The following is a 12,768-nucleotide window of genomic DNA, read 5'->3' as shown; positions in this document are numbered from 1 at the left end:
TGATTACCAGTTTTACCTCATGTTAGGTGTTGCTTTGTCGAGGCTCACTATTGATCTAAGGCGTTAACTGTTGGTAGTGGCTTTCGCACTATTGCTATATAGCATCTACCGGTATCAAGTTGAGTCTTGCCTAACCTTTGTTAGGTTGTGGTGGCAAGTGTTGGTGGTTCTTGTGTTATCAAGTCATTTTGTTCATTGGGATTTTTTCAAACCAAAGTTAAACTATGTAACACATCAATACAAGATTGTAGATGTGAAGTATACATTGCTCAAAACTGTTATAATTTCGTACACTCACAAAATTCTTTTCCAACTAATATAATAATCTGTGTGATGGTTCAAATTCTGTACGAGGATGGTCTTTAGTATAATTTGATACCTTACTTTCGTCACACCATGTATATCCATTAGGGGTGTGCATGGGACGGTTTGAGGCGGGTTTTGGTAAAACCCATAACTATAACCAACATGGCGGTTAATAGAAAACCATAACCATAACCGATCCGTTATGGCGGTTTCGGTTAATCGGTTTTGATGGTTATAACGAATCGGTTATGGGTCGGTTAACCGTGACCAAAACAAATATAATTAGGCCTAAAACTTTTGTACCAAATATTATCAAAAAACAAAAAAAGACATGACACCATCAAACAAAATACATAATCCATAATATTAATACCAAATATTCAAACAAAACGCCATGACATAACACACCAATAAAATTCAAGTTAATTCGATAAGAAACAGTGAACCAAAACACAAAAAGATATAATCTGAATATATATATCTAATATTATAATAAATAAAAATGATATTGTGCCACTTGTCATCTATTTGGTCTGTCCTTAACCCACGTGGCATAGTTTTTCTTTACCCCGTTTTTGTTCACTTACCGTAAATATACTTTCCAAATTCACTCGTATTCCTCAATTGACGGTTTCTTTGTTCTTCAATTCTCACAAAAGCTCTTGAATTCGTGTTTGTTACTATTCAATCGAAATTGGGTCTCATAATTTAGCAGTTACGTTGTTCTTATTTGGATCTATTTTAAGGTATGTTATTAACCTTGCTCCGTTATCTACTTGAATCATTAAATTTCATCCACTGTATAAACTCTAATTTGACTTTATAATATAAAATTGAAACCCTAATGTTCTGTTTGGTATGAAGTAATGGAATGGAATGAACGTGGTAATGGAATGGACAAAGAAATGGAATAGGTTATTACCATTCCAATGAAATGTTTGGTTACCACATGGGAATGAAATGATTACTTTGCGTAGTTTGGTATGCAGGGTAAAAAGAAAAAATAAAATTAAAACGGTAGTGAGTGGCGGTGGTGGTGGGAGGTAGGTGGCAGTAATGGCATTGGTGGGCGGTGATGGGGGTGGTGGTGGGGTGGGTGGTGTGTGATGAGAGATAATGGTGGTTGGTGGTGGTGTTGGGGTGGGTGGTGGCGGTAGCGGTGGTGGGAGTGGGCGGTAAGTGGTGGTGGTGAGGGGCAGGGGTGACGGTTGATGGTGGCAACGAGCGGGTGGCGGTGGTGGGCGGTTGGCACTAATGGCGATGGTTGGTGGTGGTGGCGGTGAACGGCTGTGGTGGTGGTTGGTGGCAGTGGCGATGGTGGTGATGGGTGGTTAATGTTGATGATGGTGGGTGGTGGTGGTAGGAGGATGGTGGAGGTAATGTAGGGTGAAAGAGGGAAGGAATGAACTAGGTAATGGGTCATTCAATTCCTTTGATTAACCAAACACACTTTTCTTCATTCCCTCACAATGGATCATTCCATTCTGTCCACCATTCATGCATACCAAACGCTACCTAAATGTGTAGAATTTTGAATTTCATGTCTGTTTTGAATTGTAGCTTGACCACATTAATTCATGCCAATAATAGAAGTAATTTTTTTTAACTTCATTAGTCTGACCACATGAATCATGCTCTGACCTTTTTTAATTAGATCAACTAATTACTTCTATAAGTTGTGGTTTTTTCTTTGAGGCTGCCAATTTTTTTGTTATAGGGATGTTCGGTACCAGCCAATTATTTTAGGTATGAGCTAATCAAGAGTGAAGAACAACAATCGTATGTCAAACCTGTGATGGTAAGCAAATTCTATAATGCCGAGTGTGCTTTGTTACAATGATTTTGATTGTATATTAAGAATGTATTATTGTACATTCCTAAAAATTGTTTCTTTTGATTGTATTACAACTTGAAATTCCTCATCATATTCGTTCTCATCAGGTACACAAGGGTTTCTTTGATTTGTGACCATTGATTGTTGAGTTTACAAGTTTACAATTTTGCTCGGTATTTGTTTAGTTTTGTATTTGCAATTTAATAGAAAATATGAGGGTTCTCGACGTCTAAAATGTTGATTATTTACATGAATTGTTTATTGCATTTTCTTCAGTTCGCTCTTGAATGTCTAACTGGCATCATTATGCTTGATATATGACGCAAAAATTTTAACTCGAAACCCTACATGTTTACATTTTCCAATTACATGCCTATTTCAAACTGCGATTAAAATAATAGTTCCTGTCGAAGTTGTATCTTTTAGTAGTTAATAAATTTGATCAATTAGCAGAATACATAAATAAGGTTTATTTTAGTTTGTCTTTACTTATGTGGGCAGCAACTTTATTGGTGAAGAAAGAATCTAATGATCCCGTTCAGGTTTCATACTTGGTTCTATACTTCTTTTAAGCTAATTTTATTTAATTACTAGAAAACATAGAAAAACTGTTGCAACGAAAAGAACAATACATGCTCAAAAAAATCTGTGTTCTCTAGAAACGATCAGGTAATGTTGTTTTTCTTGTCAAGATTAACTTGCTAAAATACTTTTTTTCCATAATAATTCCCTTTTAAAGCATGCTCATATAGGGTAAAACATGTTAATATGTGTGTTTGATTATTTTGGTTATTCATTATATGAAATGGATATTAAATTGGTGTGTTTGAAATGTGACCAAGTGGATTAAAAGCTGTCAAGAATCCGAGTGAGAATTTCTTGAGTAATGGGTTGCTGGTTTATGGGTTGAATTGTTAAACCCAAACAAAATTAGTAGTTTTATTTGTGTCAAGTTCGCCAGCCCTAACCTGCACACACGTAAAATTTTGTAATAGGAATACGACCTGTTTAGCCCATTTATCTAAACTTGTCAAATGAGATGGTAAGTGATAATTAATGTGTAAACTTTTTAATCGAATTTGTGGGTTGTAAAAAATTGGGTTTAATGGGTCATAAATGGGTCGACCCATTTTACTAGACAGGATGCAGGTTGGACCATTTAACTAGCCATGATTGCGGGTTGTCTCGTCTAACTAAAAAAGATGACAATTTGACTCATTAAACTAGATCAGATGACGGGTTGACCCGTTTATCTAAACTGGTTAAACAAGTCAACCTGAACAAGACCATTTTAATTAAATAGGTAAAGTTTTTTATTCAAAGAATATTAAATACCATTTGTTTTAATATTGTATTGTACTATTGTAAACACATTCTTTATTTGTGAAAGAAAGTCAAAACAAGATTAGCAGGTCAACCCCAACTTTTCGTTGAAGTAGACTAACTTTCTTGCGTCTTTTTGGTGTAGATTGTACTGTGTTTAGTTGTAGTTGAGCAAATTTTATATTTATATATGCAAATCAACATTGATACCACCAAGGAACCTTCATGCATGTGTTGAGAGCTAGGCGATCAGGTAACCATCAACACTTATCAGTTGAAATTGTTGTTATTTGCAGTGAATTTAAAAATTGGGGCAATCTTGAGATGAGAAGTTAAGGAGAATGACTTAGCATGTAGATGAAGCATGCATCATTTTTCCATCGTAGGTACATTAATGTTACGGACTGAAACCATTGCAACGTATGGGCAACTGAGAGCTAAACAAAATACACTTAGAGACAACCTCGGAGTGGTGACCTGGAGTGAGCTAGCCGTGACCAACGTTTCAGAGCCAACCTCGGAGTGGTGGCCCACAGAGTTGGCTCGACCTATTGGTATCAACATATATGTATATACACGTATTTTTATACACATATGTACAATTTAAGGTAAATGATAATGCACATATGTGTATATTGCGTAACTAGAGATTAAATGAAATTATACATATGTGTATAATACGAAGTTTTTTTTTAATGAAACCGGAATGAAATATAATAATTTTGGTTTTTTTTACTTTTAAATTTTTTTTGTTTTATAATTTTTTTAAAGGTTTTTTTAGTGGTTCAAAATGGTTCTCAAAGTTCTCAATTTGCAAGTGGTTCTCTTAGGATCCTTAACACACACACACACATATATATATATATAGGATGAGTATCATTACAGAATTGTTAAATTATTTAAGAACTTGAAGGAACCCTTGAAAACTAACGTTTTTTATAAAAAAATTTGTATGTTAATGTTCTTTGAGAGTAGTTTTAGCATTTTTTATATCTATATCTACAATTACAATTTTGAAAATTAGTTTTTATAAATATCTATGTTTTTGTTTTACACCTATGTAAATTTGTTAGTACATAAATTTTACATGTATGTAAACTTGTGAATAATATATGTAATCAAAAAATTTATATATGATATGACAAAACTACTCTTAAATAATGTTAATATATAAAAAATTTGTTTAGTTTTTAAGGGTTCCTAACAGTTCTTAATTTTTTTAGAGTGTCCAACATTTTCTTTCTTTTTTTCTTTTTTATTTTATATTGTCATTATTTAATACATTTATTTATTCCAACCCGTTTTGCACACGGGTACCTAACCTAGTTTAATTAATATTGATATATTGATTGTGAATATCAATATGGCAGCCACCATTATTAACGTTTCAATTGATGTAGTTTGTTGAGAAAATGAAGCTAAAAGGTTAAAAGAATGTCTCCTGCTATGGCACTAATTCCAATATCCAAATCTCTTTGTCGATTCATAAGTATAATAAACGGGGCGGTTCGGTTATGGCGGGTTTGATATTATCAATAACCAAAACCGACCCGTATTTGACGGTTTTCAAAAATCATTAAACCGGCCCACCGGTTATAGCGGTTATCGGTTAAAATCGGTTCAGTTATGCCGGTTATGGTTTGGTTTATGATTAACAACGGTTAATTTGCTCACCCCTAATATCCATTGACCATTCTTGTATTTCTCTTTGCACTATATCCGTTCTTGTACTTATCTTATATGTAGATATATATTTTAATACTAGTTTGATTCTCTCGTGTTACGAGAGTTTATTTAAATTTTTGTTTTTAATCGTTTTGCTATTTTATGATGATTTATTTTATTTTTAACGTGGTTATGTTTTAATTTAATAATATATATTAGTTTGTTATTATTAATTTAATAACAACATAAAAGCGACACCTAGGATTTTATGACAGACAATTATATAAATAGTTAGATTGCATATGACATAGCCCATTTCGTCACCTACGAGATAACTGACAGCATATATTTTAAAATATATGCACACATTAAATGCAATAAATAATTGACAGTCACAAGGTCCACAATACCTAAAAGCCTAAATGGTACACTTTTAACAACTTTTTTTTGAGTTATTTTCTCTCTGATAGATGGTGTACTTACATAGTTTAAAATTATGTTACATGCATAAGTTGAAAAGAGAAAAAAGATGAATTTATTATTATAGTCAATCTTAGTCTATCATTTTTAACTAATAGTGAAGTATCGTAATATAAAAAAATTAATCAGGTGGTAAGAAAACCAGATTATTAGTAAACTATATTCGCGATATGAGCCACTCTAACAAGGTCAGTCTTAACTCGAAGCTTATACAAATATACAATAAAGGTAATCTGAGTTTTGATTTAACTAGTAGACATACCAGCCTAAGCAAACATATTAGTTCTCTAGTGTTATAACGTATATATATAATTAACTCCTATTATATATTCATATTTACGATTATATAAAATGAAACATCAAATATGGTTCTATATTCAGCATAATCACAAAAATATAATTAAAATAAACTAATTGAATGGTAAATGAAGCGAACCAAGTCTCGAGCTTGTAAAACCTGCATTTACACTAGGCTCGAAGCGTGTTAAACTCGAACTCTTTTAGCTAAATGGGATGAGTTGAAAGCGAGCCAACTATGGGTGTAATGAGGCGAGCCGATCCGGTCCTTACTATGACTTGGCTCGAGCTCGGCTTGATTCAAGCAATTTTTCTACATCTGAAGCTCGTCTCTTGCGTTGTTTTTTCAAGCTCGAGCTCGAATTAGGCTAAACTCGTTTATTATATCTTAATTAATTAATATGCATTTTTTATATTTTAATAAAAACTTTAAACGAACCTATTCTAGGCTCTAACTTAAACAAGCTAGAGCTCGACTCAACAGTGTGAAATTAATATATATAATACAAAAATAGTTCAAATTCAAAAATACGCTACACTCGTTACAGCTCAACAAGCTTAAAGACTTAAAACGATCTTCCCACTAAAGGCTCGGGCTTGATAACAAAACAAGCTTTATGTGAGGCTTAGGCCCGACCAAGCCCGTGCTCAAGCTTTTTAACGGTCCGGTCTCAAATAGACCGTGAGCAACATAACTCGTTTGCACTAGAGCCAACGTGTCCCACTGGTTTACTCTTGAATGATGTGATTGTGACCAATAATTTATACTCAAAAAGGTGAATTGGTTCATAAAATAACAGCTTGTACAGAAGAGACCAGAAATTAATAATACTATCATGTAGGGAACAATACTGTGGATGCTCCTCAGAAATGAATGCTAGAGTCCAACTATATATATAATAAATATATATATAAAATAACTGATACTAAATTACTAATTTTGACCACTCAAACTTGATTTCTAAAAACCTAATATCAATGATTTGATTCTAATAGCATAAACTACTATTTTCTATCAAGTACTATCTTCCAATATATATACAAAATACTGACTACCTAAAACTCCAAGTCTTCATAATTCCAATTTCAGCTGGTTTGTATACAATGAAACTGCAAATTAAATAAAACACAATTTAATAGTTGTTAAAACAAGGGTAAAAAGGTAATTTTGGGATATATTTATTATTAAAAGAAAATGGTTTTCAGCCGACCCACCCCGTTTTTTTGCCAACTCTAAATCAAATCTTACCAGTCCCAACTTCCAAACCATACAATCCAAAGATCCATTTGCGTCTTTATAGTCCTATAAACGAACCAAATGTTCGGTGAACCGTTTGGCTGAAAGTTCGTGTCATGTTCGTTAATTTGATAACCTAATGAACATGAGCACATGTCTCGTTTGTTAATTTATGTTTGCAAAGGTTCGCTTATATTCGTTCATTAAAATGCTTTTATGTTCGTTCGTTAATATATCCAGTTAAATTGTTTAGGCTCATAACAATTTAGTCTAGTGTTAATAACTTTTTAGACCCAATACATTGCTGTTCACAATTACTTTTAAGTGGTTTCCGCTAAGTTATGTTCGTTCATCTATGTTCAGTCACGTTCATTCATGAACCGTTCATATATATTGTTAATGAACAAACATAAACGAGCACGGACAAGTTCATTCTTTAATAAACTAACACAAACAAGAAAATCCATTCTTTAATGTTCGTCTTCGTTAACTTGTTCGTTCAACGAACACGAACAAGTTCATTTTCTTAACAAAGACGGACAGGTTCATTTTCTTAAGAAAATTAAGGCCGTTTGATGTATGTGTTCCATCTTTTGTTTGATTGAAGTTAAGCGAACCAACACGAACATGCTCCGTTTGTATTCGTTTGGTTCATTACAAGCCTGCATGTTTATAGGTTGACTACTGGCCTGACCATATCACCCCTCCCCCCCCCCCCCCCCCCCCTCAAAAAAAGTAATAATAATGAAGATTTACCTGAATTGCCAGAAGAATCATAACTAAAAAGCGAGTTTTCGGGTGTGATAAAATTAGGGTTCATCTCTTCAACTCCCCACAGTGGCTGTTGGGGTAACCCATCAGGTTGCCATAACGAGTGGCTCAACGGTTGGGGTGAAACCATACCCACAAAACTACAGTCCATTAGTGACCCACTCTGCATCATTCCAATAAACAGGTCAGACAAGCTGACCAAAAAAGAAGTAGACCCTTCAGTGTGTCACCCTTATCACATACAACAACCGGGCCCAACGACTCTACTCACCACATTAATTGCTTCTTTATATGACTAATGTATGCAACTATGCAAGTACCATTAATTCTTTAAACAGTGGATTGAATGTGCAGTCCCACAAGAGTAAATACAATTTCTCCAATCAAAGTGAAAATAATTGACTTTTGTGGTCCAATTTCCAAAATGGAGGCAGATGTTCATTGATTTCATGTTGTATGCATTTGCTTATATTGTGTACCGGTGAAAGTATACCAAACCGAAAGGAATTAATGACTTATAGCATATCATGTGAAATTACATAAAAGTCGATAAAAAGGACTGTAAATGTAATTAATTGTTACCTCAGCAGCAAATATGTTGTCTAGGTTGATATCAATGTTAGGGTGCACTGCAGCTAGTCTCATTGATAAAAACTGCACAATAACAAATGATGCACGGCCGGTCAAAGTCTGTTTGCTAACTAGTAATTGTGGTCTTCTAGAAGTTTGATAATTATATGAAACAAATAAAAGGTTAAACCAGGCCTGCAGATGAACTGAACGTACACGAAGGGGGCATGTGCGTGTTCGGTTCGCTTACAAGCCTAGGTTAAACAGTTTTAAGACAGCTAAACGAACCTCTACTTGGCGTTGTAGGGATTGTACATGATTGATAATTTCATCAAGCACCATTGCTGTACCTGAAATCTGCAAAAAAAAAAAAAAAAAAAAAAAACAAATTGATAAATAAATAATAATAATAATAATAAAGCGTTATTCCTAAAACCGAATGAAATTTGTTGCAGACATATGTTGTTTTCACTTTTTAAAAGATTTGAACTTGAGGCCTCTCGTATAATGTTTAATGACGGTACAAGTAATCAGGGCAGGTGATATGATGAATAGTGAAATTGAACATTGCTAACCTTGTTACAACCAGGAACTAGCTCTTGAAGGAGCTTCATTCTAGCATTGATCTTCTCTCTTCTTGCCTGCAAATTAGTTGCAAAAAGTGTTGAGTTAAGAGTTACAATTAACGGTTTTCGGAATGGAATATCAGCTACTAACTGTAACCGGTTATTGATCAAACAGTCAAAACCGGTAATTGGTCTAACAATCAACACGGGCTATTGGTCAAAAACGGTCAAATACAGTTATTGCAAATAACTGGTTACTAACTAGGCTTGGAATCTATAACCATCAAAATCAGTTACGTTATTAACCGAGCCGGTTAACCTGTAACGAGTAAACTTTACCGGTCTTTTCCAACAAAATTATTTTTAAAAAATAGAAAAAAGTTAATTATACTAATTATGAGATTAGTGGCTAACCGGTTATTTGTCAAATGGTCAAAACCGGACATTGAAAGTTTATAGGCTGGAAATCTAACCATCAAAACCGGTTAGTTTATTAACAAAACCAATAACCGCTAGCTTAGTCTAGTGACAAATGCGTGTGGCTTATAACCAAATGGTCGTGGGTTCTAAGTGGAAATAAACTTTAGTTGTTCAAAAAAAGTTAACAGAACCAATGAACCTGTAACATGTCAGTTTTTTCAAATAAAATTTTTAAAAAAATCAGTAAAAAATAATTAAACAATTCACGAGATTAATATTAATAAAACTTAATTAATTGCACTAATCATGAGATAATAATACTTACTCGTTCAGCTAAACTATGGCTGTCTGTAGCTTGACCTCGTCGAGCACGAACGTGAACGTACGGCAGCTCCTCACCGTCATTCTCAACCGCAACGCTTTTGCTCTTCTTCGCCGTCGATTTAACCTAATTTATTCACAGTAAGAATAATAATAATAATAATAATAACAACAACAATAATAATAACAATAAAATTAAAACATAATTAGCCGGAATTGAAACAATGACGTCAGAAACCGATACGCACAATTCTGTCTCGGTCCTTCCGCTTGGTGGATTTGGAGACCACCGGATCTGACGGTGAGGAATTAAGCATCGAGCCGGAGTCATCAATCGGCACTTGTTTCACCGAATTGTCGGTTTGGATTGGCGGAAAGACCGAGGAAGGTTCCGGCGAGTGTAAGAGCTTCACCGCCTGGTTGGGCGGAAGCTCTAGCAGCGCAGTGAAGGAGTTGCAGGAGTCCGGCGGTGGAACAACTGACATCAAGCGTTGAATATCCTCACCGAATTGAAACGGTTCCATACAAATAATAATAATAATAAATGGAGTGCTGGAGGTGGAAAGTGGGTGGAGAATAATAATAATAATAATAATAATAATAATAATAATAATAATAATAATAGGAAATGGAGAGCAAACTAGTCACAAAATAAGATGGAATGGAATTACGGTGAGTGCATGATTTAGATAAGAGGAAGTAGTATGGTATTGAAGAGAAAGAGAAAGCGAAAGAGAAAGAGAAAGGAATGAATAATATTATTATTATGATGATGGTATGGTAGGGCGGGGACCGGGGGAAAGGGGACCGAATCCGACACTGGTGTCTTAACTATTAAGGGTGATCCGTCCTTGTCCTTCCCCAATATTATTTACGCCCACCAAAATTATATCTTTCACTGCCTAACCTTTTTTTAACGCCCTCTATTATTCTACGGGTGTAAAAGAGCGAAGTTAAGCGAGCTTAGCTAATTATAACTTACGAGTAGGGATGAACACAATATCCTACCGGCTCCAAAAATCTCGATCTTTAAAATTATAATTTTTTGGTAACATTATCGGTATTTAAGGTAAAATTCGGGAAATAGCAGTACCGTGCCGATACTGAAAACTCAAAACTTTGTTACTGATTCGGAACCGACGGTACCAAATAGGTACAGGTTTAGCACTGGTACTAATACCGAATTTGCCCATCCTGCTTACATACAAGAGATAGAGCTCAAACTTGGCTGGTTTTGCGTTATATTTCTAAGTTCAAGCTTGATTCTTGAGTTGTTTTCTCAAACTTATTTCCGGTTCAATTATTATTTATTAACTAATTTCTATATGTTTTTGATTATTTTATATATTTAAAAAAAATAAACCTTAAAAGAGACTAGGTTTGTTCGAACTTGTGTAATACCTTAAACAAGTTAAAGATCAGTTCGAGCTCGGCTATATAGTGTGAAATTATAACATAGATGTCTAAAAGAGGTAAAACTTAGCTATAGCAAGTCTCGACAAGCCTAAATCAGCTTCTCATGCAAGACTTGAGCTTAGCTTCAATAACTAAAAGAGCTTCATTTGCAGCTTAGGCTCGACTCGATTGCAACCCCAGTTGTAATAGGACGATCTAAAAAACTCATGGCTTGATACTCGTTTGAAAAGGCTTGCTTGGCTTGGTTTGAAACCAAGTCAAGCCAAGCTGGCTTTGTTTGTAAACAAGTCAAGCCCGAGCCAAGGGTAGCTCGCTCGGCTCGGTTTTGGTTCAAATTATATTACCTTTACTCTATTATTATATATTCTATGTATGTATGTGGCTATGATTGTCGTTAAACAAGTAGTTTATGATATTTTGTTCAATGGATTCAAATATTTTGTTGCTTTGAATGAGTTTATGTTACTTCGTTGATTAAAATTTATTTTAAACCCTTTATATTTTGTTGATTTAATTAAGATATTGAAATTTAATGTTAGAAATCAAGTGTCTAAATACTGTATTTTTGTTTCGTTTCGTTATGTTTAAAAATGTTTATTCTAAGTTTTCTTTTAAGTCGAGCAAGTTCGAGTTTGACTTTGCTCAACTTGGCTCATAAACAACCTTATGTTGTATAAATTATAAAAGTTATAAAAAATGTTATTAGGATGGGATTCCTTAGGGGGAGGGGTGGTGGATGTGGTGTGATCACTCATCACATACCCCACCCAATCAAATGGTGTCACATCACCAACCCTAAATCCATAACATGTGATGGTTTTCTACTAGGGGTGGTGGTGTTGTGTGATGGTGTGTGATGGTTTTTTTAATAAATACTAAATTAAATAAAAAGAAAACAATATTTTACATTAACTAAAAAATAAAACAAGATTACATTAAACAAAGACAACTGAATTAAAAAAACCGACAAAAAAAAACCTACGGCCCTTCCCAACCCCACTTATCGCATATCTCGCGTTTTCGTTGTAGTAGGAGCGATTTAAATGGTTCATCAAGATAGTCGTGCGGTTGTAGGAGGAAAGTTAGATCAGCGTTTTTTTGTTTTTCATTCAAATGGTTGATATACGTCTCCTCACGTTTCATTTTTAACATATGAGCCTCTTTCCTAAACTCCTTCTCGGCCATTTCCCCCATCTTAGCCGACTTGTATTCAGCGAGGTTTTCGGCCACCGCTTCCTTTCCAAGTCTTGACGGTTCCCCACTTTTCTTGCGATTCGGCCGTGTGAATGTGGGTATGTCTTCGTCGGGATTGTCTTCGGGTTCTTCGTTCAAGTTCATGTTCGGCATGTTGCATGACAAGCCGCCGGTAGACGTCGTGTAGTCCCGGACTCGGAAGTTTTTGATCTTTTTGAACAAGATCCTTTCTTCCTTGGAGCCGTTGGTCCGTTCAAATCGACCAACGGAATCGGTACCCACTTCGCGTGACGTCTCGCAATCTGCCACGCATCCAAGTGGGAAAATCCTTACATTTGTAAACTGAGACATATTCGCGCAAAGCGTTC

At 34.7% G+C, this 12,768-nt stretch overlaps 1 protein-coding gene across 1 annotated transcript; it reads right to left on the bottom strand.

Annotated features, from left to right (window-relative positions):
• Window positions 1-6,603: 6,603 nt before the first annotated feature.
• Window positions 6,604-10,983, bottom strand: LOC143574952 (transcription factor bHLH48-like). Its single transcript, XM_077059442.1, has 8 exons — window positions 10,884-10,983; window positions 10,039-10,430; window positions 9,795-9,917; window positions 9,059-9,124; window positions 8,772-8,840; window positions 8,496-8,567; window positions 7,899-8,076; window positions 6,604-7,015 (listed from the first exon to the last, which is right to left on the bottom strand). Exons 1-8 carry the CDS (start codon window positions 10,981-10,983, stop codon window positions 6,978-6,980), a joined length of 1,038 nt encoding a protein of 345 aa, XP_076915557.1. The 3' UTR covers window positions 6,604-6,977.
• Window positions 10,984-12,768: the final 1,785 nt, after the last annotated feature.

Source organism: Bidens hawaiensis, unplaced genomic scaffold, assembly GCF_021521415.1.
Source record: "Bidens hawaiensis isolate Kalapana, Puna unplaced genomic scaffold, B.hawaiensis_p1.1 tig00027194_1, whole genome shotgun sequence".
Lineage (NCBI taxonomy): Eukaryota > Viridiplantae > Streptophyta > Magnoliopsida > Asterales > Asteraceae > Bidens > Bidens hawaiensis.
This window is presented reverse-complemented; position numbering and strand designations above follow the sequence as displayed.